Below are 27,413 nucleotides of genomic sequence, written 5' to 3'. Positions count from 1 at the left end.
AATAAAATATCAACAAATCAAAAAAAATGAAGCAAGTCTGTTTGATCGGTCAAAATCGTATAAGTGTAAGATTGTAACATTTGGTGTGTTGATGCTCCTTTATGGTCTTTATTTCTCTGGGAGAAAAATTCATTTGGTGAAAATGGCCTTTGACAATAATGTCACATATAAATATGGATGAAGTGAAATATTACAAACATCAGGAGGAGGAGGAGCAGGACTGAGCAGGAACACCTGAATGAAGCCCACTGGAGCCTGACCAGGACTGAGCAGGAACACCTGAATGAAGCCCACTGGAGCCTGACCAGGACTGAGCAGGAACACCTGAATGATCTCGAAGCCCACTGGAGCCTGAGCAGGACTGAGTAGGAACACCTGAATGATCTCGAAGCCCACTGGAGCCTGACCAGGACTGAGCAGGAACACCTGAATGACCCCGAATCCCACTGGAGCCTGAGCAGGACTGAGCAGGAACACCTGAATGACACCAAAGCCCACTGGAGCCTGAGCAGGACTGAGCAGGAACACCTGAATAACACCGAAGCCCACTGGAGCCTGACCAGGACTGAGCAGGAACACCTGAATGACCCGAAAGCCCACTGGAGCCTGACCAGGACTGAGCAGGAACACCTGAATGACCCCGAAGCCCACTGGAGCCTGAGCAGGACTGAGCAGGAACACCTGAATGACCCTGAAGCCCACTGGAGCCTGACCAGGACTGAGCAGGAACACCTGAGTGACCCGAAAGCCCACTGGAGCCTGAGCAGGACTGAGCAGGAACACCTGAATGACCCGAAAGCCCACTGGAGCCTGACCATGACTGAGCAGGAACACCTGAATGACCCCGAAGCCCACTGGAGCCTGAGCAGGACTGAGCAGGAACACCTGAATGAAGCCCACTGGAGCCTGAGCAGGACTGAGCAGGAATACCTGAATGAAGCCCACTGGAGCCTGAGCAGGACTGAGCAGGAACACCTGAATGAAGCCCACTGGAGCCTGAGCAGGACTGAGCAGGAACACCTGAATGAAGCCCACATGTGGACGGTCACAAAGGCGCTGCAGGGTCTGCATCATCTCCATGTGCGTGGAGCTCTTTTGTGAGGGTTTAGCAGCAGCCTTTGTACAAGTCGCAGATAGATCACCTGCTGCACACGCGCTGCACGAGCCCACGCGCGCGCGCCGCACACGCACGGCTCGCGCGGGAGGCTGCGTGGACAAAGCGATGCGCCGTGTTTCCAGCGCTCGTCAATTAAGCCCGGGCCAATCAGAGCGCGGCGCTGCGTCTGAGCCGTAAATCTCCGTTTAAATGTCAGACGACGCCTCACGCACGCGCACTGCAGTACACGTGCACGCGACATGGATCCCGTTAACCGTGAATGAGACGCGGCGGGATCAATGGTCCGTCACGCGGCGCAAACCTGTTCCCGCGCGTAACAGCCACAGAGAGACAAAAGCGTTTACCTGAGTAACGCTGCGACGGTCACGCGGCTTCACATTCACGTGGATCTCTTTCTCTTGCACGTCCAGAACCGCAGTGAACCGGACCCGTCCACCGCGCAGGGGAACCGCCTTCTTCCACGGGCGCCGCGGCTCGCGTGAGGAGGTGTGAGGAGGCGTGAGGAGGTGTGAGGAGGTCTGGTCCTGGTCAGCGGATATGGAAAGAAATCAAAGGAGCTCCACGATCCCGCGCGGCCGCTGAGCCGTGGTGCGTGCGCGTGCGTGCTGCGGAAGCCTGGAGGTGTGTGTGTGTGTGTGTGTGTGTGTGTGTGTGGGAGGTGTGAGGCTTGACTATAAAAAACTGACCAGAAACGCACACACTAATATTAGAATAAAAATGTTGTCAAATAATAAAATATAAGATTTGAACCGGTATCACAGACAAACAGAATCCTAAGTCGCAGGAATAAGGAAATCGGGAATTCATTCAGCATAAATTAAGCTATTTTAAAATGACTGACGCTGAAAACATTCAAACACACCAATATTTTCTTTTCTTTCTTTCTTTTTTCTTCATTTTTTCATATATAACAAATAACACAACCTGTCTTGTCTTGTCTTGTTTGTACCTGTCCCATTTGTCCCAATGTTTGGCAAACTTACTTTTTAGTCATTTCAGTCCAGAGTTTGGGATTGGTTACATGTTCCCATTCTTCATCAGTTACAGCACATGTCCTTCTTGTTCCATAGAAAAGCTCTTATAAAACTCTAAAAAATAATGATAACAATAGTGACACTCTTATTTACAGCTGTTATATGGACAGAGAATATTGCACCAAGATGACTGACATTATGTCACAGTATACATTCATATAGTTTTTTGAGACGATTCTTCAGGAGAGTTTGGGCAGAGCAGTAGAGCACCACCTGGTGGTGAGCTGGATCTGCTGGCAGAGGAGGAAGCAGGACAGGACAAACAGGTCAGTCGTCTCGTGCCTTATTGGCTTGTGGGACAGGTCCGTCGTCTCGTGCCTTGTTGGCCTGTGGGACATGTCCGTCGTCTCGTGCCTTGTTGGCCTGTGGGACATGTCCGTCGTCTCGTGCCTTGTTGGCCTGTGGGACAGGTCAGTCGTCTCGTGCCTTGTTGGCCTGTGGGACAGGTCAGTCGTCTCGTGCCTTGTTGGCCTGTGGGACAGGTCCGTCGCCTCCATGGACACTTCACCAACACCGTCCAGTGGCAAGAAAACTCTGAGCGTCTCTTCAGTCCCATTGTCACGTCTTACGAGGAGGAAGCAAAGACTGAGGACTCAGAGGCGACTGGTTCATCACCCAAAGTGACGTTACTGAGGTTGTTTGCTAGCTTCTTGGTCGAATGGCTCTTGGGTGGATGAGATCCAGCCTCAGTATCTAGAGTCTCTCTGAAGTTCTCTTAGACATTGTGGCAGGTTATGACATTTGAATTATCGGTGCATTTCCACTGAAACAGAATCGAAAAAAAATCTGGAAATCACATTGTATGATTTTTAAATAATTTGTTTGTATTTTATTGCGGCAAATAAGTATTTGAACACTTGAGATAATCTATATAATAATCTATGTTAATATTTGGTACAGAAGCCTTTGTTTACAATGACAGAGGTCAGAGGTTTCCTGTCGTTCTTGACCAGGTTTAACACTCCGCAGCAGGATTCTGGCCACGCCTCCTCACAGATCTTCTCTAGAGCTTTAGGTTTCAGGGCTGTCGCTGAACAACACAGAGTTTCAGCTCCTCCGAATATTTTTTTATTGGATTTAGGTCTGAGACTGGCTTGACCACTCCAGAACCTCGATCTGCTTCTTAAAGGTCCCATAACATGCAAAATCGACTTTTCAGAGCTTTTAACCTTCTTACATTGCTATTTGTGCTTCATATAAGTACCCAGAGTGTTTTTTTGATTGATTCCCGCAGTTTTTCCGCAAATCTCCTTTCCGCAAATCTCCAAACTGACGGGCGGTGGGTGCAAGACCGCGTCATAACCACAGGCACGCGTCACCACCAGAATTCTTGCTGATTGGCAGGTGCTCAAATGATTATTTGCAGCAAAAAAATACAAATAAATTATTTAAAAATCATAGAATGTCTCTCATAGAGGAAATGCACCTACGATGAAACTTTAAGACCCTCCATAATTTCAAATACTTATTTCTCTCACTATAAGTATGAAGTAAGATTTCATTTTTCATGCTGCTCTCTGACCGGTGCAGTCCAATGCCAGATACTGAACATTACAGCAGGAAAGTGTCTGTAAAGGGCTGAGCTCATGTGCACAAGGGTCATAAGGACGTGCAGGAGGATTAAATGATACACAGCTGGTTAACCTCCGTCTTGCCTTTAAACTCCCTATGGGGAAAATTAAATTACATAAGTAATTCATTAATACTTCTGCTGACGCCTTTTGGTTGCTCGACATTGTCTTTAAAGCTTCACAAGGAAAAAAAAAATTAAATCTATAAACGTGTTAAAATTGAATAATTAAAAAATAAACTTGGTCCAGCCTAAATCACAGACTGTTAAAGCATTTTAATTAAAAACCAATACAGCCTATTTCATCATTCCGTGGCATTCGAAAACCTCAAGAATAAGTCCAAATGAATAAAGACCAAATGTATAAGAGCCACACACGAGCCTGTCTTCTCCACGTGGCTTTAACAGCGCCCTCAAGCGGCCAGAGGTGATAAGTGAATGAAAGGTCAATGAAAGATAAAGTTAAAGGAGTAGAAATTGCCTATTTTGTCTTTGTTCCTGTTCTTTGATCTTCTTTACAGACTTGTATTCCAAATAGAAATGATGGTGGAGGATTTTAACCTTTTTTCTAATAATTGTTATCATGTTGTGTACATTACGTCACGTTTCCTGAACATAGATGATTCTGTGTCGTAGACAAGAAAAATACTTAAAATAGAATAAAATAACTTTTGTCAGTCAAAAGACTTGCCCCGTGTGAGGCTCGAACTCACGACCTTCAGATTATGAGACTGACGCGCTGCCTACTGCGCCAACGAGGCTCTGAGCATTATGTGTCAAAGATCCTTTATAACTGCAACAATGACCACGTCGTTGTTGATCAAATGCGGATATTATAATAAGATAACGTGGTGAGTTTGTATCTGTTTGTTCCACTCCAGCAGCATAAAAGTTAGAGATATCATAGTCATCGTGTCATCCGGAGCAACCATCTTGTGATTGTAAGAAAACCTATATTATATTTTATGACCATGTAAAACAGGGACAGAGAAATAATGTATTGACTTCTAATGAATACAGTGAAATATGACGTTGTCTTAATAATGCAACTCTACCAGGACATTTTGAAACTGAATTATGAAAATGAATATTCACTCTTGCACTTGGTCTTTATTCATGACATTTAACATTATTCTGTTTACCTCACGAAGAATGGAGGCAACTGAAGCCAAAGTGAAGAGGACCACACCCAGGGCCGGCCCTTCCACTAGGCCGTATAGGCGGGTGCCTGGGGCGGCACTGCGGGAGGGGGGGCGCCCCGCGCCCCCCTCTGAAATTTTTTTAATTTTTTTTGTTTGTTTTTCTTTTTGCTTGGCGGAGTTTTTTGCGCCCCCTTCTATGTATCCAAACACTATTTTGGAGTTGACAAATCTAACGAAAGGAGTGTGTTACGTATTCTAGCAAGTCAGGGGTATCACCTCTGGATAGACAGAACAGGCTAGAATATATTTTTATAATAAACATATATTGTTATTAGACACAGCTCAGAGTGACATGGGGTGATAAGAGAGAACATGCAGTAAATGATCAGAGACGAGATTCAAACTATGCCTCGTATGTGTGCTGCCACCTTTAACGACTTTTAATGACCAGGCGGCACAGACGGCACAGGCTCAGGGGATCTGAGGGTCCCAAGATCCTCGCCCAGAAAATAGGTGTAATTTCATGTATTTTGGTAACTTTGTCAGCAAGATTGTCAGATGAATTCTCTTGATTTTTGTGAGTTCACAAACGTTGAGAATCCATCCAGTTAAACTGATTTGTTTGCAGTTCACACCAGTGGTAAACGGGCCAATCAAAAGGCCCACAGAGTCAACCCCAGAGCAGCATTGTGGTTTGGGCCTATTTTAGGGGAATCCAAATACAGCAACAAGCACAGGCTTTCTATGTATTTCGACTGGGATCCAGGCTAAGTTTGTGTCAGGCATCATAAAATGGATGGATTCTATTTTGTGAAATCCACGCACACACGACGTGCTGCTCCAAACACGGCATTTCTGTATTGTGCAGTAAAACCTAAATATTTGGATTTTGCCTTAAACAATTTAAGTGTCTATTAGTTAAATAAATGAAAAACACAACTGTAAATGTGTTGAAGTGTTTAAACCAGGCTGACATCACATGTTTGAGTGGTATTCATTTTCCAAAATCACCTAATTTTTCACATTTTTGTGATATTTTGAAATTTTGGAAATTAAAGTTCCACTTCCGCTTTGTTTATTCTATTCCGGAATCTACATTCCGTGTATTTGTTTACAAACTAGTTCAGCTGTTTTACAGTTCAAACATGGCCGCTGGGACCGGATGTTGGTTACCGTAGGTTACGAGCTCCTCTAGTGTTCTATTGGCCACACACACGCGCGCGCTGCGGCCGCTTTAACAATCTCCCGCGTCCGAACTCCAAGCGGAAACGGAACCCATTTCCTTCTATTTAAGCGCGCCAACAAAGCCCTGCACAACCGCTGCTTTGCCCGGGCTGTCACCGCGTCACGTCGCTCTCGTGTCCACGTCTGTGTCCGCCGTCCCCGTGAGAAATGCCGGAGCAAACACCCGCCGCCGCGTCCTCCGTGGAAAGGTGAGTGAACATCGTGTTGTTGTGTGGCTTATGGCTCGGAGACCTGCTCACGCACACACTCACGCACATTCACGCACTCACGCACATTCACACCGACTCACACACGAACATTCACACACACGCACACAAGGGCACGTCTGCTTCACGGTCTTCACGCACGTCTTCCTCTGCGTCGCTCGTCTGGTCTCGCGCTGTGACTGAAGTGATGACACTGAACGAGGAGAATTCCGACCTTAATATAAACGTGTAAATCAACTTTACATGTTTTAGTTCGTGTACTTTTGTGATACTAAACCAAAGCCGCAGTGACGTAAGCTCCTGGTGTGTTTACGAAGACTAAACCTCCAAAGATACTTTCACCCAAAAGTGCATTTTAATGATGTATGTTTCAGCTGTACCAATATGGCAGCTCGCGCATGCGCAGAACAGTGTGACACCGATCAGGTAGTGACCGCGGAGCAGACTTCCGCTTGTACTTCCGCTTGTATCCAATATATTATCTTAACAAATAAACGCGTGCTAAATGTCATGCTGCGTTTTGAAATACTTCTGCACTTTAGTCCTAACCCGAGCAGCCAGATGCAATCTCGCGATATTTGTGTCTGGTACACGCGTGAGTCCGGTTAGTCTCGTTGTGGCGGCGCTTTCTGTAGCTCTGACTTCCGGTACGGTCCTGTAGTGACGCTTTCTCACCACTTGTAAACACTTCCCACGTGGTTTAAGGACGAGGCTGTGTGTATTTGTGTACAGTCTTTGTGTCTTTGCATTTGTATTCCAACCTGACTCAACTCTGTCCCAGTGTGGAGGAGAAGCCGTGCTCGTCTACATCTGCAGCCGATGGGTGAGTTCTCTGTTTTTGCCAGTCAAAAGTGACACATTCACAACTAAAGACCTGACCGCTAACATTTCACTCTTATCTGCTCAGAAAAGTAGTTTAAACCCTGCACTTGTATTTAAAGCAGACTAAATGTATGATTTAATGATATGTTCAGCTTAGTCACTCGTTGCTTTCGCCTGTTTGCTGTGGCGTCTTATCTAAAGAAAATGCAGAATCAATGTTGGTCGCCTAAAACCCTGTTAGCTAACGGTAAAGGCTAATGGTCAGTGTTTGCCCCGTATCGCTTTGTTTTAACCCTTAATATCTTCTCCTTCTGCAGCAGCACGGATGTTCTGGAGGAGGCAAAGAAGCTGATTGGCACTGGCAACAGGCACCTGGTGATGGGGGATGTGGTGTCCGCCGTGTCAGTTTTCCAGGACGCCTGCAGCCTGCTGTACGTCACAGTCTGAGCTGCTACGTTCATGTCTTTAGGAGAAGGACTTTCACCGAGCTGCTTTTTCCTTCCCAGGGCTGCGAGATATGGAGACACTGCTGATGAGTGTGGAGAGGCATTTTTCCTGTGTGGGAAGTCTCTGCTGGAGCTGGCCAGGTGAGCGCAAACCAGGGTGTTGCGTGTTCTAACTGCTTCTACACATCATATTGTAGAATAAATACGTTTTTAGAATAAAAATGAGTTAGTTTATATAACTAAAACGATTACAAAATATTGGCCCAAAATTTCGATGCACCTCTAGTTTCCCCCTTGAAAAGCCACATTGTAAAATACTTCCAGGCACAACTTGTGGGTACTGTACTTTAAGCTGCTACTTTTTCCCACGCTTTGAACCCTGCTTTTACTGGCTAACGGCCACCGGGGGCACTCTAGCAGGAAGCTCAAGCATTTGACACACTGTAGAAGACATCAGTGGACAGTGGTCACTTTAGGACAATCAGACTCATATTCACAGAGCTGAGTCTAATGAAGTGAATCTAGATTTGGTGAAACACGAAGACACACGGACATGCCATGTATGCAGATTAGAACCTGCCGAATTGAAATGACCCTCTTGGCCAGACCTGACCCCTGCATCACGACCATGGACCATATTTCTGTGTAAATCACGTCACAACGTCAAACTCATTGGATAAGTACAAGCTCAGGAGCAGACGAACCGGGCGGAGGGCGGCTGATGTTTTTATTACAATCCAACGCTTATGCGCTGAGAAACCACAGTTCAAAATTAAACGTGTGTGTGACTATTACAGCGTGGACAGGCGCGTAAGTGTAAAATGTCTTTGTATATTTCGTTGGAGCGGCTTTTATTCAGGAGCGTTCTTCAGCCCCAAAAGTACAGTAGGTCTTAGTTTGTTTGAGCTTCAAGCCTCTCGACTCGTCCTCTCCAGTAGAAACCCTGACCACAGATGATGCAGAATGTGTCCTTTTTTTAAATGACCATCACTGCTCTGCAGGATGGAGAACACTGTCCTGGGCAACGCTCTGGAGGGAGTCCCGGAGGAGGAGACAGAGGAGGGGGAGGAGCCGCCCAGCAACTCCAACATCGAGAGCGCCAACAATCTGGACGGTAAGTTCAGTCTTTAACCTGTTACCACCCACCTGTCCGCCGGCGAACATTTTCTATATCTCAAATATTCTTAGATCATCACTTTTATTTCCGTGGTCAATACCAGCAAGCCATACATCATTTTAAAGCTTATTTTCTCAACAAAACGAATATGTCATTGATTTACATTGAATAATTTGCCCCAAGAAGCAATTGCCAATAGTTTGTGAGAAAGTCAACTTTTACAGACGCATGTCCTACCTGTTTGCTGTTTATGACGGACGAAACGGCTTTAATTCTGTACATCCTTGTACTCAGTCTGTCCGTAAGGAATCATTGAAAAACAATATCCACTTGTATTTTTCCTGAAGTTATCCGATTTCGAGATATTGTCAAGTAAACAAACTTTTCTTCGTTTCTCGCCGGACGAGAATGCGCTTGTCCGCCGCATTTCTCCGTCCATAACAAATGACCTGTTTGACTTATACGATAGTGTTTGACATCGATCTCTTCCTTAGACTGTTACCTGAGACCATCCACGAATTTTTCTGTCACCGGGTTTGTTTGCTACAGCCTCCGGAGGAAAAAATTCGGCGCTTCCGAAGCGCGCGTCCATCTTTGTTTTTAGCCCTTAGCTTCTGCTAACAGGCACGCAGGAGACTTTGAGTGACATATTATTCTAGCCAATGAGGAGACCTTTTTCCTGGTAGGCGGGACAAAGGGCTTATTGACACAATCTTCTGTATTATCGTGCGTAAGGCTGTAAAGAGCCAGATTTCTCGGCAGGATTTTGCTCATAACATTTTCTGAGTTTATTAGCCTTTTGGACGTGCATTTTGTTATGTATTATTATACCAATACAAAAATAAAATGAAAATATAATATTTTTTTTTAACCTCTATATGGGAAATTCATGGGTAAACTCATGTTTACACATTTTCACATATTTTTTTTTTTTTAGCGGTTATAATTGCTATTAGTGGCCTACAAATCATCAAAATGTATGTTTTATGATCATAGAGGAGCTAAAATTGTAATAAAACAGTTTGGCACAGTCGGCACATATTTGGATCACTTGTTCCGAATATACTTTTTGATACAAAAAGGTCAACAGCACCAAAATGCCTGTTCCTAGAGATCTGAAACTTTACACAATTGTTGTCAACAAGATAAACATCATGTACAGTGAACAGCATGTGCACACAATGAAATATGTCATGCTCAGCACCATTACAAATTGACAATATTCAGGCGAGACTAAAAAAGGATGTTTTGTTTATGTTTGTGCCTCTGTAGTGTGAGCTCTGAAGCCCTGACAGTGTTCATGTGCACATCTGCAGAAACTAGAAGGCCTAAGCTTTCTAATGATGCATCACACTTGCATGTGGAACATAAGATCCTCTTTTAATAAGCAATGCCATTTGGGTATGTCCAACCATTGTGCACAGGGCGAAAATAGGTGGGTGGTAACAGGTTAAAGGACAAAGTAACTGCTGCTGCCAGTGGGATGGACTCTGTTCTCCTGCTGTTTTTAACTTTGCAACACAGTTTCCCCCAAAACTGAAATGTACTAATCCATTCTAGCCATATTTTGTTTGCTAAAGTTGTCACGTGTCCACTCTTGTTTGCATAGAAAGTGGAACACGTTTGCTCAAACTGAACTCGTTACATGTTTTTCAAACGTTGCTCGTGTTGAAATGTTCAGTTATTTCCAGTGCTTAAGTCCAAACCTTAAATGTGATCTGAACGTAGAGCAAACTAGAGACGAGCTCCGAAAGCAGGTGTACGAGGCTATGGCCGAGGAGGAAGGGCCCAAGTCCCAACGAGGTGACGACGATGACACGGAGTCTGCAGTGAAGGAGGGAGAAGCCGAGGAGGCCCCTGGATCTGAGGAGGCTCCTGGACCACAGCCCTCTGCTGAGGAGGAAGAGGGGGAAAGAGAAGGCAATTTGACTCTGCTTAGAAAGGGACACAGGTTTTGTGGCGTCTGTGGCTAAACGCACTGGGGTTCGGGCTCCGCTGTGGTGATGGCACGACGTCTGGTGACTGTGGCTGCTTTTGAAAAGGTTTAATTTTATTCTGTTCAACGCAGACGACGACGATGATGATGATGATGATGATGAGGAGGAACAAGGAGAGAAAAGTGGGGTAAGTTTGGAGTTTTTGTTCACTTGTGAGTAAATGACTGAGGCGTTGAGATTAGCCAGATGAGATACTATAAAGTAATTGTAGTAGTAGCGTCCAGTCGCAGTGAGAAGGCCAGAACTGATGGTTAAATGTAGTTCAATGCTTCCTTTTCCGTGTCGTTCAACATATTTGTCAATTAAACACTTCAAATCTCTTGAATACAGTTGTTTTAACTACAGACCTTGTTCCCCTGTCGACTGTCGCTAGATCCTCGAGTTTCAGTGTTTGTCCATGTTTTCACCGTTTATCGTCGTTCAATTTACTATGCGTCTTTTCCTTGGTGTCAAGTAGCCTTCCATTTCACGACCACTTCTGGTTACATAGGAAGTTGCCAAAATAAAAGCAAAACTTTGTGACAAATGTGTCAAATCGACCTTTTACAATAGTTATCTGGACTAAAGGGTCAAACGTGTACACTAAAAATGATCTGCTCCCCAAATCCGTCTCGTAGCTCTTGTGTACGATCTCAAGTTAATTTCTGTTTGTTTGAGGAGGAAGAGGAGGTGGGGAATCTGCAGCTAGCCTGGGAGATGCTGGAAGTGGCCAAAGTCATCTACAAAAGGTTTGGCTTTCCTGATGTCTCGTTGTTGCTGTTGTGGACAAGTTTGATAACGAGCTTCACCGTTTGCAGAAAAGACTGCAGAGAGGACCAGCTGATGGCCGCTCAGGCTCATCTGAAACTGGGAGAAGTGGGTGCAGAGTCCGGTATGTGTAACGTTGAATGTCATCGCACACGTCACATGGAGTATTTAATGAGGCCGCTCCTTGTCCAGGTAATTATCCTCAGGCGCTGGAGGACTTCCTGGAGTGCTTGGCCCTGCAGCTGAAGCACCTGCCGCGGCACAGCAGACTCCTGGCTGAGACGCACTACCACGTGGCCACCACACTGTGCTACATGGACCAGTACGAGGAGGCCATCAAGCACTACAGCAGCTCCATCCAGGCCATCCAGACCAGGCTGGGTGAGGACACACACTGCACTCATGTTCAGGCAGCTCTGGGAGGAGAAAGGGGGCCGATCAGGGGGCCGATAAACTGTCTCCACTGCTACAGGAGGAGGTGCAGCACGAGGATGAGATGGGAGGTTCAGACACTTGAGTCTGACAATCTCACTAAAACGGTAAATTCTAAGAAGGAAAAGTGTTAAGTCTGATTTTACTCTAAAGAATAATCCTATTCTAGCCTTTTGCACAGAAGGGTGTTATGTGCTCTGGCTCTACATAGTTTAAGTTTTATCCTTATTTTAGAATTAAAATGAGTCTAGCAAGTGAACATTTTTTTTCAAAGTCTAATAAAATATCGGGCTGTTATCGGCCTAAACTTTCAATCTGCTGCGACTCTGACGTTCAACACATTTCACTGAAACAAGGTGAACAAAACTTTCAAACTTAGAACAGAATTGTCACAACTGGACAAATGGGCAACATTTATAATGTTAGTTCCTGGTCGGACATAAAAACAAAACGACAAAAGTGGAGGGAATGCCACAACTGTTGCCTGGCAACCATGCTACAAGCTAAATCCATAGATAAACAATATTTCTGATTTGATGAAATATACATTTTGTGTAACTCTTTTCTTTCAGTTTGAGTTCTGTTTCAATGATGTAGAGGGTGATTCTATTAAGAACATGACACTTTTTTAAATGTGTGTTTCAAAATGTCTTGACAAACTGCACCTGAGCTGCTGTAGATTTAGACTTCTCCTGAAGTGATGTTGCAGGAGGCGATCGACAAAGCTGAAGGAGCCGAGTCCTCAGAAGAGAAGACTGAGTTGGAGGAGCTCAAACTGCTGCTGCCTGAGATCCGAGAGAAGGTGGAGGACGCCAAGGACAGTCAGAGGACGGCGAGTGCAGCGTCCAGAGCCATCCAGCAGACACTAGTGCGTGCTCTGAGCTCACACTGCACAATGTTAACAACTATAAACTCTAATGACTGACGCTTCACAGGGCGGAGCTTCACAGGGCGGCGCTTCAACGTCTTCAGGCTTTAGTGAAAATGGCGGCTCGTCTTCATCAGCCTTCGGGGCTTCTCAGGTTGGAACAAAGTCTTCTGAAATGCATTGTCCCTTTTGTACGCAAAAGGATCTGATGTTCTGAGTCATTTCATGTCCAGTATGTGAAGGACACGTGCTCATGTCCCTTTTTTTTTTTTTGTGTGTGTTAAACCACTTTCAGTCGAGCTTTTACTTAGAAGATGACCATTCCCGGCTGCTAATGCAACATGCAGTTCTAAAGAGTACACTTTGCATTTGTCTTAAGTCTTATAATAGTTATACATTCAGTTGTAATTGAACAGGAAAGCCAAACTATCTACAGATGTCCAGTCCTAGTTGCAGATCTTCTGAATTGTATTTGTTTTCAGATTCCAGTGAAACCTGCAGCTGGCGCATCGTCTTCAGTCTCCAATATTTCTCACCTTGTCAGGAAAAAGGTAAATTGCTTTGCTGCGCGCTCGGCTCTGCTGTGCATGCGCTCGGCTCTGCATGCTCTGCTTTACTGTGTTTCAGAGGTGGATCAATTGGCCTTAAAGTGTTTTCAAATGACTCTTAAAAATCCCTTAACAGACTTGTAGGAGACGCAGTGGATTCAGATGCTGGTTTAAACTTGACCCGAGCAGCTGCTGCATGTCTTGTCTCAGACACGTTTGCACTTTGATGGCTTCAGCGTCAATAAAGTCCATCTTGTTTCTGGCTAGTTATTTTATTCAAAGCCAAAACAACATAAAAGCTTAAGACGTCTGTATTCTGCTCATGTGGAAGAATAAAGTATGGCATGTTCGCTCAAACCCTTTTCTGGATCCCACCTCTGCTGTGAGTCTTGTGCTTTGGCTGTAAAGTGTAGTGTGCATGTGTAGCCAGTAGTGGGCGCAGCTGCAGGATGTGGTCAGTTTGACACGTACGGTTTGTTTAACAGAGGAAACCTGACGAGGACCGCGCTGTAGAGGACGCAAAGGCAAAACAGGCCAAACGGGAAGTAAAAGGCAACGGTGACTCTAGTGCCAGCCAAGACGGGCAGCCGGACAGTCAGGTTGTTCATGGAGGAGTGCTTTCTCTGCTCTGACCGTTACTCTAGGGTTATGGATGGAGATGACCGGTGTGGACAAGTGCCTCTAGCCTTTAATCATGACTCAACCCTATTCTTTGTTTCCAATATAACTTTATCTCCCAATCTTTGAATCCTTCTCCCCTTTTACAATAAGTACTTTTGTGTCTCATGTGCACTCAACTAAACTCCTTGAGCCAAATTAATGTTTTGCTGCAACATTCACCTCAAGCTTCACTTCATTCTCTAAAATGAAACGGCACATGCTTTTTAAAATTGTATTTTTGTCCTTTTACAGTCTGCCAGTTCCACGGAAACTGCAGCGTGACGCCTCCGCACCTGACCTCTGCCCCTGACCCCTGACCTCGGCCTCACACCAGCACAGCATGCCTGTCATTGACACTCGTTTTTGTAAATAACAATTTTCATAGACTTGTCAGTTTTGTATTTACTTGTAGTGAAAATAAAGGATTTGCAAATGTTAATGATCCTGTGTTTTATTTTAGTCTGGATGGTGCAGTGCGGGGCCCGTGAAGTGCTGTTAAATGTAGAATAATGGCCTTTCACTCGCTCTTGTGTCCTGAGAATGTCTTTGCACATCTCAAAAGCTGGTATAGTTCAGTCTGGTGCTCGCGCTGACCTGAATCATCAGCTTCTGAGCTTATCAGGCTCCAGGTGCATCATGGGAACTAAACTGTTTTTAAAAATGTCAAACTCCAAAGATGCACATTATCACCTCGGCTTTTTAGAGCTGTTTACTGCACGTCCTCTTCCACATGTTACGCTGAACTGTCGACGAAAGCTGACGGGGCAAAATGTACTTCAATATAAAGTCTGTAAAACCCTCAGGACACATCTGACCTCAGCTTTCACCACAAAGAATCAGATCTATCTTTTGTCGATAAAGGATTTATTCACGGTTTAACAGTTTCACAAGAGCATCTAAGCAAATTATTTTGTATGACTGTCAAAGCATCTGCCCAGTCGCTAAATGTTTTGGCATGATAAAAGTACATGTCCTAAACCTAAACTCTTAGACACGCGGGTTAAATTAGAACGGGAGGACAAAACACACGGCAGCGCGAGGGGGCCCTGCTCATCGCTGATTGGTCGCTTGCTCATCGCTGATTAGTCCCTACAGTCTGCCAAAGCGGAAGTGGCTCATGTTGTGATGTGGACAAAATGATCGGGGATTTATTGTTGTTCGGGTAAAGTTGAATCCTTTACGTTATTCTACACGTTTATTCACATTGAAAATACGATGTTATTTACTCCATATGGCGCGCGCGCTCTCACGTGTGTCACGTGGATGTAGAACGTAGAGCACAGAGGCTAACGCTAGCTCCGGGATGTAGCAGCGACTAAAGCCTTTTATCCTGTTTTTAGGACGTTGTTGGTGAACGCGGGAGCCGTGCTCAACTTTAAACTGTAAGTACTTTATTATTGCAGCAGTGACAAGAGTTCAACATCCAAACCGTTTTCTCCAGTAGAACCTGAAGAGTGTGACTGTTCTTTATAGAGGGATGAGGAGACAAACGTGTCTCCAGTGTTTGACAGTTGGACACATGGACATGTCACACTCCCGGGCTCTCATTGGTCGCTCTACATATGTAATGTCTGTCTTTATCTCACAGAAAGAGAAAAGAGTCGCAGGGATTTGGAGATGAGTCCGGTGCGCCCACCACAGGTTTGTGTTCAAACTCTTGTCCTCAGGAGACGGTTGGGGGCTCCCGCCTGCTCGTCACCATGGAGATGTCAGTGCTTTGGCTGGAATGTTCCACAGTATGACCTTAAACTTCATCTGGTTGTCTTCCTGGTTCAAGTTGAGTGACAGATCAGACTCCTTTACAGAACCGTGAGGGTCTGGGATCCAACACAGGGAGTGATTGATTGGTTAATCCGCATGTCAGACAAACGCGTGACACAAATTAGCGGCGGTGGTTGGACCGGTTCATGCTTGGAGAGTTTTTTGGACGCCCCCCAATGGTCCAAATCCAGACCCTCCTGCATTTGAACAGAATGTAGGAGGGACTGGCTGGTCAGGTAAGATCAGATCTGTGGAGAGGCACCCTGCTTAGAGCAATAATGTGTGTTTAACATGTAAGAGGGACACGTTTAAAACCATACTAGGGAACATTCCAGGCAAAGCAATTGACGTCTGCAGACGAGCAGAAGGGAAACTCATCAGAAAAGTGACAAACAAGGAAGAACATCCTGGTCCTCTCCTGAAGAATTGAACCATTTGACATTGAAATTAAAGGTCCCGTATCATGCAAAATCGACTTTTCAGAACGTTTAACCTTCTTACAGTGCTATTGGTCCTCATGTATACCTACATGGACGGGTCATCCCTTCCTTGTTTCAGCCCCTCCTCCAGGAAGCACTCTGAGAAGCGCTCGAGAGAAACCGCAGCAATTTACGCTCAGTTAGCTTCAAACCCTACTACTTTTGTTCCAAAGCTACTGCTGACATGTGCCACTGTGTCATGTGCTGTGTACCACCGCACGCCTCGGCCTCTGTTTACACCCCCACTTCCTCCACGCAGAGACTACATCACGGGGTGGGCGAGGGAGGAGGCGAATCTCAAACTAAGCCGTCTGCATTTCCGGGTTTGTCCAAGATATATTTTATAACTATGATGTTATGGGTGTTGTACAACACTCATTATGATCAAATATACCTTAGAATAGACTACGAAACGGGAAATATAGCATGATATGGGATCCTTAATGTAAAGTTTTACAGTACAAAGTCACCTTTTATTGTTTAATATCGTGTAATGAGATGATTTATGGATACCAGGCTTAAGAGATTGTTCTATAGTCGTTAGAATTATATTGTGTAATCAATCACCTTCAAATTAAATGTACAATTTAATAACCAAACGTTCCATGAAGCTTAAGAGTCTTCATCCTCATGTTTGTTTTAGGTGACAACATCCGGGAGTTCTTGCTCAGCCTCCGTTACTTCCGCATCTTCATCGCTCTGTGGAACATCTTCATGATGTTCTGTATGATTGTGTAAGTGAAGGTCCTGGTGCTTTACATCTTGTACTTTAGCATCAAGTTCAGTGTTGTATTTTCCTTCCACAGACTCTTTGGATCCTGAATGGTGTTGTGACCATAGCATGGTCTGTGCTGTACATGTGCTTCACCCACTGCGCCACCACCACCTCCAGCTGCACAGAAAACCTCCAGCCTCTGTAATTATTGTCAGCTCGTCACTGCTGTTCCACATCCATCTTTCCCTGTGATATCTGCCTTTGTTTGGACCAATGTGGTGTTGATTGTGGGGGATTTTTGTCATTTTATTGTTGTTTTTAATAAAATGAATGTCACTGTTAAGCTCTCTTTGTGTTCTTACGTTAAATGCTATCGGTCATTGTATTGCCAGAATAATGATTATTTGAAGACTTAGGAGGGAGTCAGGTTTTATTGAAACATTTTTTTTATTTTTGGGAGTGTCTACAGAGCCGCGGCGTGCGGCCAAAACTGCTAGGCTATTTGACCGCGCTGGGTTAGGGTCAGGGTTAAGGTTAGGGTTAGCCATGAGGCTATTTGACCGCGCTGCGGCTCTGTAGCCATGGCCTTTATTATGGCCTTTATTATTATTTTGGGCTATGATTTCTGGGAGAATGTAGCTATGTCTAGGTGGTTGTTTTTTTCATTTATATTTATAATAACTAGATAATGTGTAATGGCCCGAAGCCATTGCGAGTGTCTGCATTCTTGCGTAAAAGTACATGTGTGTAGTAAAGACTTTATTCCTTAGACTTTTATCTTTAGCTCCAGTACTAGTTTGTTTAAGCTGAAGTTGAGTAATGTAGTTTAGTTGTGTAAAGAAAGCGTAATGTGCAAAAAGTGGAAAAGGTACTGCATCTACTACAGGTGTGTAAGTACTGAAGTGTGGAAGGTGAATATTTGTTGCAAAACTGAATTGTGTTCAATGCCCCATTAATTTCAAATGGAAAAAGTACTGATACTTTTGCAAATACTGCAAAAAGTACAAGATGTACAAATGTCAAAAGCAAATGGTGAGGGCGATCATAAAGAGGTGTAACTTACGCACCAAAAATCAGGAAAAACCTGGAAAATATAATAATAATAAAAAACACAGGAACTAATAGTGTCTGCTCAATGATCTAGAAGAATATAGATCTACACTAATGAGAACTGACAACAGGTTTCTACAAATAATACATAAACATATGCTAGCTTTGTGTTTAATTAGATGTTTTTGTCCCTCCACGTGCCAGAGATGAAGGCTAAAGACAAATGTGTGAGATGTGACATGACGTGAGCATTTCCTTTGTCATTTGCTGCTGCTGCACGTCTCAATGTTTACAAGTCAAACTGACGTCGAACGCGTCACTTCTCCCAAGATTCCTTTCGCTCCGCTGAACAAAAGCCCGTTGACAGAGCGGGGGAGGGGCCCGTGAGGAGGGGCCCGGGGGTCTGGAGGCAGCGCGTCACCGGCGGAGAACGACCGGATTCCACCACCGGAGCTTTGTCATGAGAGAAAGAGCCTGAGCCCGGTGTGGCGCCTCTGACGGCTCCGGTGTCGCGGCTCTGACGGCTCCGGTACGCGCGTGTGAGCCGAGGGAGCCTGGAGTCCGAGGCTCCGGGGGGCTCCGGGGGGCCAGCTCCGTGTCTGACCCGCCGTGAACCCACAGGATGACAGCCGTAACCGCGAGAGACCGGCTGCTGCAGGCCATCGACAGCCACAATAACGTAAGAACGCAACACGCGACATGATGTTCTCAAGCCTGCGGGGGACAGCGGTTCATGTCCCGGGTGAGAGGGGGGACAGCGACTCATGTCCCGGGTCAGAGGGGGGAAAGCGGCTCATGTCCCGGGTCAGAGGGGGGACAGTGTCTCATGTCCCGGGTCAGAGGGGGGACAGTGGTTCATGTCCCGGGTCCGAGGGGGGACAGCGGCTCATGTCCCGGGTGAGAGGGGGGACAGCGGCTCATGTCCCGGGTCAGAGGGGGGAAAGCGGCTCATGTCCCGGGTCAGAGGGGGGAAAGCGGCTCATGTCCCGGGTGAGAGGGGGGACAGCGGCTCATGTCCCGGGTGAGAGGAGGGACAGCGGCTCATGTCCCGGGTCAGAGGAGGGACAGCGGCTCATGTCCCGGGTCAGAGGGGGGACAGTGGTTCACAGTGGCTCATGTCCCGGGTGAGAGGGGGGACAGTGGCTCATGTCCCGGGTGAGAGGGGGGACATTGGTTCATGTCCCGGGTGAGAGGGGGGACAGTGGTTCATGTCCCGGGTGAGAGGGGGGACAGTGGCTCATGTCCCGGGTGAGAGGGGGGACATTGGTTCATGTCCCGGGTGAGAGGGGGGACATTGGTTCATGTCCCGGGTGAGAGGGGGGACAGTGGCTCATGTCCCGGGTGAGAGGGGGGACATTGGTTCATGTCCCGGGTGAGAGGGGGGACAGTGGCTCATGTCCCGGGTGAGAGGGGGGACATTGGTTCATGTCCCGGGTGAGAGGGGGGACAGTGGTTCATGTCCCGGGTGAGAGGGGGGACAGTGGTTCCTGTCCCGGGTCAGAGAAGGGACAGTGGCTCACAGTGGCTCATGTCCCGGGTGAGAGGGGGTCACTCCTCCGGGGGTGTAGTGTTTGTCTGTGAAGATGCACATGGTCCAAACACAGACATGACATTCCAGCACTGCAGGGGCCCTCAGCTGGACGGGGCCGGACAGCAGCTGGACGGGACAGGGCACAGAGCACAGGGGCAGGACGGGACAGGGCACAGGGGCCGTACGGGACAGGGCACAGGGGCTGGACAGGACAGGGCACAGGGGCCGGACGGGACAGGGCACAGAGCACAGGGGTCGGACAGGACAGGGCACAGGGGCCAGACGGGACAGAGCACAGGGGTCGGACAGGACAGAGCATGGTTGGTCAAGGAGAGTAAGAATGGAAATACACTCTAATAAACCCAGGACAAAGACAACACAAACTCTACAACTGTTTTACAACATTTAATCTGTCAAATATCTAATCATTTCAAGGTGTTTTTCTGCCTTAAAGCTTTATTATTATTATTATTATTATTATTATTATTATTATTATTATTATTATTATTATTATTATATATTATTAGGCGCCTGAAAGAGGTTCAGTATTTGAAATGTCTTGTAAACAGTTCCATCTGATGTGAGTCATGTCTTTGTCGTTGTCCACACACGTTTTGACGTGGAATCAAGCGAGAAAGACAAACTACTGTGACAAAGACAAAGACAAAAATGTAAAAGATCAAATGTGTTCTTTTAAAGTCTCTAACCCACTTTACTTTGTCTTCCTAATACAAGTTACACTAAAAATCCACTGTTGATTGAATGATTTGACTTGTAATTAAGGGTTTGAGCCTCGTTTAACCCTTAATTAAAGCGGCTAAACATAACGAGCACAAACGTTCCCAGAAAGACTCATATTTGCATCGACTTTCAGTTTCAGTCCTGAAACTCGAACCTGCTGCTTTGAATGCAGCTGCAGCTTCTGAGAGTTCAGGTTCTGAGAGTTCAGGTTCTGAGAGTTCAGTCTGAGCTGGCCATGGGTCCAGATCCTGTCTCGGGTCTAACTCTGTGACGTGTCCTTCTCGTCCCACAGGTGTCCAACATGGCCGTGGTTTTGGACGTTATTTCCTTCCTGGAGAAGTTTCCCATCACCAAAGAAGCTCTGGAGGTTTGTGTTCAGTGGTTCTCAAGCTGTGGTGCAGGCTCCTGATCCCGGGTCCTGGTCCTGGTTTGTGTGGACTTGAGTTGGTCCAGTGCTAGTCCTGGTTTAGCCCCAGTTTAGTCCCAATTCTGATATGGCGTTATAGGTCTGTTATAGACGTGTTATAGACGCGTTATAGGTCTGTTATAGACGCGTTATAGGTCTGTTATAGACGCGTTATAGGTCTGTTATAGACGTGTTATAGGTCTGTTATAGACGCGTTATCGTGTTATAGGTCTGTTATAGACGTGTTATAGGTCTGTAATAGACGTGTTATAGGTCTGTTATAGGTCTGTTATAGACGCGTTATGGGTCTGTTATAGAAGTGTTATGGGTCTGTTATAGAAGTGTTATGGGTCTGTTATAGAAGTGTTATTGGTCTGTTATAGACGTGTTATAGGTCTGTTATAGACGAGTTATAGAAGTGTTATTGGTCTGTTATAGAAGTGTTATTGGTCTGTTATAGACGTGTTATAGGTCTGTTATAGACGCGTTATAGGTCTGTTATAGACGCGTTATTGCGTTATAGGTCTGTTATAGACGTGTTATCGGTCTGTTATAGACGTGTTATAGACGTGTTATGGGTCTGTTATATATGCGTTATAGGTCTGTTATAGACGCGTTATAGGTCTGTTATAGATGCGTTATAGGTCTGTTATAGACGTGTTATAGATGCGTTATAGGTCTGTTATAGACGCGTTATAGGTCTGTTATAGACGCGTTATAGGTCTGTTAGAGACGTGTTATAGGTCTGTTATAGACGTGTTATAGACGTGTTATAGTTCTGTTATAGACGTGTTATAGACGTGTTATAGGTCTGTTAGACGCGTTATAGTTCTGTCACAGATGTGTTATAGGTCTGTTTTAGTCGTGTTAGACGTGTTATGGGTCTGTTATAGACGTGTTATAGGTCTGTTATAGACGCGTTATAGGTCTGTTATAGACGCGTTATAGGTCCGTTATAGATGCGTTATAGGTCTGTTATAGACGCGTTATAGGTCCGTTATAGACGCGTTATAGGTCCGTTATAGACGCGTTATGGGTCTGTTATAGAAGTGTTATGGGTCTGTTATAGATGTGTTATGGGTCTGTTATAGACGTGTTATGGGTCTGTTATAGACGTGTTATGGGTCTGTTATAGACGCGTTATAGGTCTGTTATAGACGCGTTATTGCGTTATAGGTCTGTTATAGACGTGTTATCGGTCTGTTATAGACGTGTTATAGGTCTGTAATAGACGTGTTATAGGTCTGTTATAGGTCTGTTATAGACGCGTTATAGGTCTGTTATAGAAGTGTTATGGGTCTGTTATAGAAGTGTTATGGGTTTGTTATAGAAGTGTTATTGGTCTGTTATAGACGTGTTATAGGTCTGTTATAGACGAGTTATAGAAGTGTTATTGGTCTGTTATAGAAGTGTTATTGGTCTGTTATAGACATGTTATTGGTCTGTTATAGAAGTGTTATTGGTCTGTTATAGAAGTGTTATTGGTCTGTTATAGACGTGTTATAGGTCTGTTATAGACGTGTTATAGGTCTGTTATAGACGCGTTATAGGTCTGTTATAGACGCGTTATTGCGTTATAGGTCTGTTATAGACATGTTATTGGTCTGTTATAGAAGTGTTATTGGTCTGTTATAGAAGTGTTATTGGTCTGTTATAGACGTGTTATAGGTCTGTTATAGACGTGTTATAGACGTGTTATAGTTCTGTTACAGACGTGCTATAGGTCTGTTATAGACGCGTTATAGACGTGTTATAGACGTGTTATAGGTCTGTTAGACGCGTTATAGTTCTGTTACAGATGTGTTATAGGTCTGTTTTAGTCGTGTTAGACGTGTTATGGGTCTGTTATAGACGTGTTATAGGTCTGTTATAGACGTGTTATAGGTCCGTTATAGACGCGTTATAGGTCCGTTATAGATGCGTTATAGGTCCGTTATAGACGCGTTATAGGTCCGTTATAGACGCGTTATAGGTCTGTTATAGAAGTGTTATGGGTCTGTTATAGACGTGTTATGGGTCTGTTATAGACGTGTTATAGGTCTGTTATAGAAGTGTTATGGGTCTGTTATAGACGTGTTATGGGTCTGTTATAGACGTGTTATGGGTCTGTTATAGACGCGTTATAGGTCTGTTATAGACGCGTTATTGCGTTATAGGTCTGTTATAGACGTGTTATCGGTCTGTTATAGACGTGTTATAGACGTGTTATAGACGTGTTATGGGTCTGTTATATATGCGTTATAGGTCTGTTATAGACGCGTTATAGGTCTGTTATAGATGCGTTATAGGTCTGTTATAGACGTGTTATAGATGCGTTATAGGTCTGTTATAGACGCGTTATAGGTCTGTTATAGACGCGTTATAGGTCTGTTAGACGTGTTATAGGTCTGTTATAGACGTGTTATAGACGTGTTATAGTTCTGTTATAGACGCGTTATAGACGTGTTATAGACGTGTTATAGGTCTGTTAGACGCGTTATAGTTCTGTTACAGATGTGTTATAGGTCTGTTAGACGCGTTATAGTTCTGTTACAGATGTGTTATAGGTCTGTTTTAGACGTGTTATGGGTCTGTTATAGACGTGTTATAGGTCTGTTATAGACGTGTTATAGGTCTGTTATAGACGCGTTATAGGTCCGTTATAGATGCGTTATAGGTCCGTTATAGACGCGTTATAGGTCCGTTATAGACGCGTTATAGGTCCGTTATAGACGCGTTATAGGTCTGTTATAGAAGTGTTATGGGTCTGTTATAGACGTGTTATGGGTCTGTTATAGACGTGTTATGGGTCTTTTATAGACGTGTTATAGGTCTGTTATAGACGCGTTATGGGTCTGTTATAGACGCGTTATAGGTCTGTTATAGAAGTGTTATGGGTCTGTTATAGACGTGTTATGGGTCTGTTATAGACGTGTTATGGGTCTGTTATAGACGTGTTATGGGTCTGTTATAGACGCGTTATGGGTCTGTTATAGAAGTGTTATAGGTCTGTTATAGACGCGTTATAGGTCTGTTATAGACGCGTTATCGCCTTATAGGTCTGTTATAGACGCGTTATAGGTCTGTTATAGACGCGTTATGGGTCTGTTATAGAAGTGTTATAGGTCTGTTATAGACGTGTCATAGGTCTGTTATAGAAGTGTTATAGGTCTGTTATAGACGTGTCATAGGTCTGTTATAGAAGTCAGAAATCTGTTGAGAGCTGAGGAGAGAAGGGCAGTATGACTAAAAATCCACTCATGTAAGAATACTCTTCCTTATAACCTCAAGTAGTTTAATTTTACATTAACTTTCATGTCCTTATTGTTTGAGTCATTAAAACAAAATGTCATGTTCATTACCTGCTCCTTCACTGGCCCTCCTGGGAATGATCACAGCTTCAAACTAACTCTGAGCATGAAACCTTGATTTAAAAACATGTTCATAAAGTGCTATATCTGTACTTTTAATTGTGTGCAATAATTAGAGGCATTTCCATAGTATCAAACTCAAAAACGTAGCATTGGTGTAAAAATACACTGTGTTAATTCTACTCTTTGAAGAACTATTTATTTATTTGTGAACTTCTTTTTAACCAGGTAAGACCCCATTGAGATCGAGACCTTTTTTTTTCAAAAGTGCCTCAAGCAGTAGTAACTCACTGCTTCTCGTCTCCATCTATTTGTCATAGAATGTAGAGAATGCTCCTTCTTTTCTATTATTTTTCTACCTTCACAACTCAACAATAACTTCATTTCTCCAAAGGAAACTCGTCTAGGAAAGCTCATCAACGACGTCCGGAGGAAAACCCAAAATGCAGACCTGGCCAAGAGGGCAAAGAGGCTCCTGCGCGGCTGGCAGAAGCTCATCGTGCCGGGCTCTGCGGAGGTCTCCACCAAGACGGACAAGGCACCATGGTCTTCTTCTCATCCACACATCTGCGCCTCCTCTGCACCTTCCACCAGGAAAACGCCTTGTGAGCTAAAGAGCCGTAACGACTTCAACAACTGTAAAGCCGGGAAGAAGCACAGCAAAAGACGAAAGATCGAACCCTATCTGCACGAACCGAGCAAATTATCTGAGACGATTCCTGACAGAACACATCGTTTAAAAGTATCGAATAACAGCAATGGAATGAATGACCTTAACGCGAATGGGAAAGCAGTATGTCTGGATTCAAACAGGCCTCTCAGCACGTCCCTGTTACTCAAAGCGTCCGTTATGCAGCAGCAGGCCGCCTCTAGAGGGCACTGCACCAATAAAACCACGTGCATTTCATTGCGACAGGAAATCGTGAAGAAGATTAGACAACAACCGCACACTCTGAGTTTGAGCAAAGAGGCTGCGTCGCGAATAGAATCTGAATGTTTCAAATCGTCTTCTTATAGTTTGAGTAAATCCGTTGAAAAGCAAATGTGTTCGGGTCGATTCGGAGACACGAAGAAAGCAGTGAAGTTAAAAGATAAACACCTCGTATTTAATCCCATATCACGCCAAATGAAATGCAATGAAGATCAGATTGAAGATGAATTGAAAAGTGTTAGTAATGAAAAGGTTGTTGTATCCGGCAGTGTGCAGCTCAGTGACAGGAAAGAGCCCACACATGAGAGTCCCCAGAGCAGTGTGTTCTGTTCTGGGCCCTCTGGAGAAGACGAGGGGCCTCTGACGGAGCGTCCCGCCCATCGCCCGGGCCTCAGTGGACACGTCACAGCAGCGGATGTGCACAGGTTGCACACTCAGCGCTGGGTAGGGGTGAACGGATGCCTCGATCCCACGGGACACTGGTCTGACTGGACCCAGAGCTTCTCCATGGACCTGGGGCCAGATGGCAGCAGGCTGGACGTTCTGCCGTATGTCTGTCTGGACTGAGAGCCTGAGATGGACTGAGATGTTCTAGAATTGGATCTGATGGTTTCAGATGACAGACGAGGCCTGAGAGATTCACAGTTTTTGAAAGAACTATCCAAACTTCTTCTACAAACGTTGAACCGTGTGATGCGTGTCATATTAATCTTATGGCTTTAAGTCTTTTTAACTAGCAACAATCATTTGGGTTGAATACTGGCTCCACTTTCTGAGGCGACAGTGAGCTGTCTCCAGTCACACGTGAAACTATTTGCATTCTACAATGTTGTGACTCACGTGACAAACTATCGGTGGTTCTGTGGATGTGAATATTTGCATAATGAATGCAGTAATAACATACGCACTTTGAGAACTGAAAGGAATGAGTCAGGAACTCTTGAGAAGGAGACAGCTGGTTTTGCAAGAATTATTCAAGCTCAAAACTAAAAAGTTCATATGATTTCAACATAAATGTGAAGCAAATAAAGCCTCCAGTAAGTTGAGGCTGATTTGATCTCAAACACGTTTCACTTCTGAACCCTTGTGTATTAAAATAGTGTGTGTTTCTGCCAGATCCTGACTAAATGCACACTCTTGTTACGATGAGACTGAAGCTGAAGGATGGAGCCACGTATTGCACTAGAATTTTACAATACATCTTTTTAGGACTGTGACAGATGAAGCCTGACGTGTTCAGGACGGTCACTGGCGTCACTCCTCAGGGATCGAATTACAACATTCCTTTTTGTGAACTGTCTAAACTAAATTCAAATTACAAACGTATTTGAGTTAAAGGAGCTGCTCATTCTCCTTTCAAATCTGACAATGAAAAATAAGCCTCACTATGCAGTTTAAGTAGGCTCTATAAGTAGCCTACTGTGATGATTATGACAGTCATGCAGCCAAAAAGGCGCGCTCGCTTACACTGACGCAGTCACATGCACATGTGCCATCAGTGCTGCCATCAGTGCTGCACATGTGCCATCGGTGCTGCCATCAGTGCTGCACATGTGCCATCGGTGCTGCCATCAGTGCTGCACATGTGCCATCGGTGCTGCACATGTGCCATCGGTGCTGCCATCAGTGCTGCACATGTGCCATCGGTGCTGCCATCAGTGCTGCACATGTGCCATCGGTGCTGCACATGTGCCATCGGTGCTGCCATCAGTGCTGCACATGTGCCATCGGTGCTGCCATCAGTGCTGCACATGTGCCATCGGTGCTGCCACAGTGTTCAGTCCTTTTCTTTCATTTATCTCTTTATTTAATGCAAACACTTGAACTTCACACAGTGAAATCAAATGTACAAAAGTGTTTTTATGGCGTCCACTTTCCAATGTTTTTAATCATTATAACTTTTGTAAACTGTGATCTTTTTTAATTGTTTATTTAATATTTTAATATTTGAAGTGTTTTCAGATGTATTTGTGCTTTTGAGATGATCTGGACACAAACTTGACTCATGACAGATGTTTACACTGTAAACGAGACATTCACTCTTTGTGGGAATTAGACCAGAAGTGACAGAGTGAGTGACAGAGTGAGAGACAGAGTGAGAGACAGAGTGAGAGACAGAGTGAGTGACAGAGTGAGTGACAGAGTGAGTGACAGACTGAGAGACAGAGTGAGTGACAGAGTGAGAGACAGAGTGAGAGACAGAGTGAGTGACAGAGTGAGTGACAGACTGAGAGACAGAGTGAGTGACAGAGTGAGTGACAGAGTGAGTGACAGAGTGAGTGACAGAGAGTGAGTGACAGAGTGAGTGACAGAGTGAGAGACAGAGTGAGTGACAGAGTGTGAGTGACAGAGAGTGAGTGACAGAGTGAGTGACAGACTGAGTGACAGACTGAGTGACAGAGTGAGTGACAGAGTGAGTGACAGAGAGTGAGTGACAGAGTGAGTGACAGAGTGAGAGACAGAGTGAGTGACAGAGTGTGAGTGACAGAGAGTGAGTG

The 27,413-nt window shown here is 44.9% G+C and overlaps 3 protein-coding genes and 1 non-coding gene across 7 annotated transcripts; 3 read left to right on the top strand and 1 right to left on the bottom strand.

The window, feature by feature from the left end:
* Window positions 1-4,409: 4,409 nt before the first annotated feature.
* On the bottom strand, window positions 4,410-4,482 carry trnam-cau (transfer RNA methionine (anticodon CAU)). Its single transcript has one exon. It is a non-coding gene; the product is annotated as a tRNA-Met (tRNA).
* Window positions 4,483-6,097: 1,615 nt separating this feature from the next.
* Window positions 6,098-14,329, top strand: nasp (nuclear autoantigenic sperm protein (histone-binding)). 4 transcript variants are annotated; one of them, XM_072438888.1, is made up of 14 exons: window positions 6,098-6,296; window positions 7,096-7,137; window positions 7,457-7,567; window positions 7,643-7,723; window positions 8,584-8,696; window positions 10,768-10,823; window positions 11,354-11,424; window positions 11,494-11,567; window positions 11,636-11,824; window positions 12,574-12,743; window positions 12,811-12,897; window positions 13,226-13,294; window positions 13,777-13,890; window positions 14,204-14,329. In XM_072438888.1, the coding sequence occupies exons 1-14, from the start codon at window positions 6,256-6,258 to the stop codon at window positions 14,231-14,233; spliced, it is 1,248 nt and encodes a 415-aa protein (XP_072294989.1). In that variant the 5' UTR covers window positions 6,098-6,255; the 3' UTR covers window positions 14,234-14,329. The 4 variants fall into 4 exon arrangements, with proteins under 4 accessions (XP_072294989.1, XP_072294987.1, XP_072294988.1 ...); XM_072438886.1 differs by having other exon boundaries at window positions 7,454-7,567; XM_072438887.1 differs by having other exon boundaries at window positions 7,454-7,567; window positions 11,357-11,424; window positions 14,204-14,328.
* Window positions 14,330-15,042: 713 nt separating this feature from the next.
* On the top strand, window positions 15,043-17,163 carry smim7 (small integral membrane protein 7). The gene is made up of 5 exons (XM_072438713.1): window positions 15,043-15,113; window positions 15,292-15,333; window positions 15,540-15,592; window positions 16,835-16,925; window positions 16,998-17,163. Exons 1-5 carry the CDS (start codon window positions 15,088-15,090, stop codon window positions 17,011-17,013), a joined length of 228 nt encoding a protein of 75 aa, XP_072294814.1. The 5' UTR covers window positions 15,043-15,087; the 3' UTR covers window positions 17,014-17,163.
* A 1,358-nt stretch (window positions 17,164-18,521) lies between these two features.
* On the top strand, window positions 18,522-26,212 carry LOC140353893 (mediator of RNA polymerase II transcription subunit 26-like). The gene is made up of 3 exons (XM_072438665.1): window positions 18,522-18,635; window positions 20,521-20,595; window positions 24,379-26,212. Exons 1-3 carry the CDS (start codon window positions 18,579-18,581, stop codon window positions 25,480-25,482), a joined length of 1,236 nt encoding a protein of 411 aa, XP_072294766.1. The 5' UTR covers window positions 18,522-18,578; the 3' UTR covers window positions 25,483-26,212.
* The last annotated feature ends 1,201 nt before the right edge of the window (window positions 26,213-27,413 follow it).

This window comes from Eucyclogobius newberryi, unplaced genomic scaffold, assembly GCF_026437365.1.
Source record: "Eucyclogobius newberryi isolate DKJ021-1_F unplaced genomic scaffold, fEucNew1.0.hap1 SCAF_9, whole genome shotgun sequence".
NCBI classification, from domain to species: domain Eukaryota; kingdom Metazoa; phylum Chordata; class Actinopteri; order Gobiiformes; family Gobiidae; genus Eucyclogobius; species Eucyclogobius newberryi.
The sequence above is the reverse complement of the archived record's forward strand: the minus strand, read 5'-3'. Positions and strand labels throughout refer to the sequence as shown.

Coding starts and splice junctions, on each gene's coding strand:
- nasp (XM_072438886.1), top strand. CDS start 6,256: ATGCCGGAGCAAACACCCGCCGCCGCGTCCTCCGTGGAAAG. Junction 12,744..12,810: donor GAGCCATCCAGCAGACACTA/GTGCGTGCTCTG, acceptor GACGCTTCACAG/GGCGGAGCTTCACAGGGCGG. Junction 13,295..13,776: donor CTCACCTTGTCAGGAAAAAG/GTAAATTGCTTT, acceptor TTTGTTTAACAG/AGGAAACCTGACGAGGACCG.
- smim7 (XM_072438713.1), top strand. CDS start 15,088: ATGATCGGGGATTTATTGTTGTTCGG. Junction 15,334..15,539: donor GCCGTGCTCAACTTTAAACT/GTAAGTACTTTA, acceptor TTTATCTCACAG/AAAGAGAAAAGAGTCGCAGG. Junction 15,593..16,834: donor GTCCGGTGCGCCCACCACAG/GTTTGTGTTCAA, acceptor TGTTTGTTTTAG/GTGACAACATCCGGGAGTTC.
- LOC140353893 (XM_072438665.1), top strand. CDS start 18,579: ATGACAGCCGTAACCGCGAGAGACCGGCTGCTGCAGGCCATCGACAGC. Junction 18,636..20,520: donor CCATCGACAGCCACAATAAC/GTAAGAACGCAA, acceptor CTCGTCCCACAG/GTGTCCAACATGGCCGTGGT. Junction 20,596..24,378: donor TCACCAAAGAAGCTCTGGAG/GTTTGTGTTCAG, acceptor ATTTCTCCAAAG/GAAACTCGTCTAGGAAAGCT.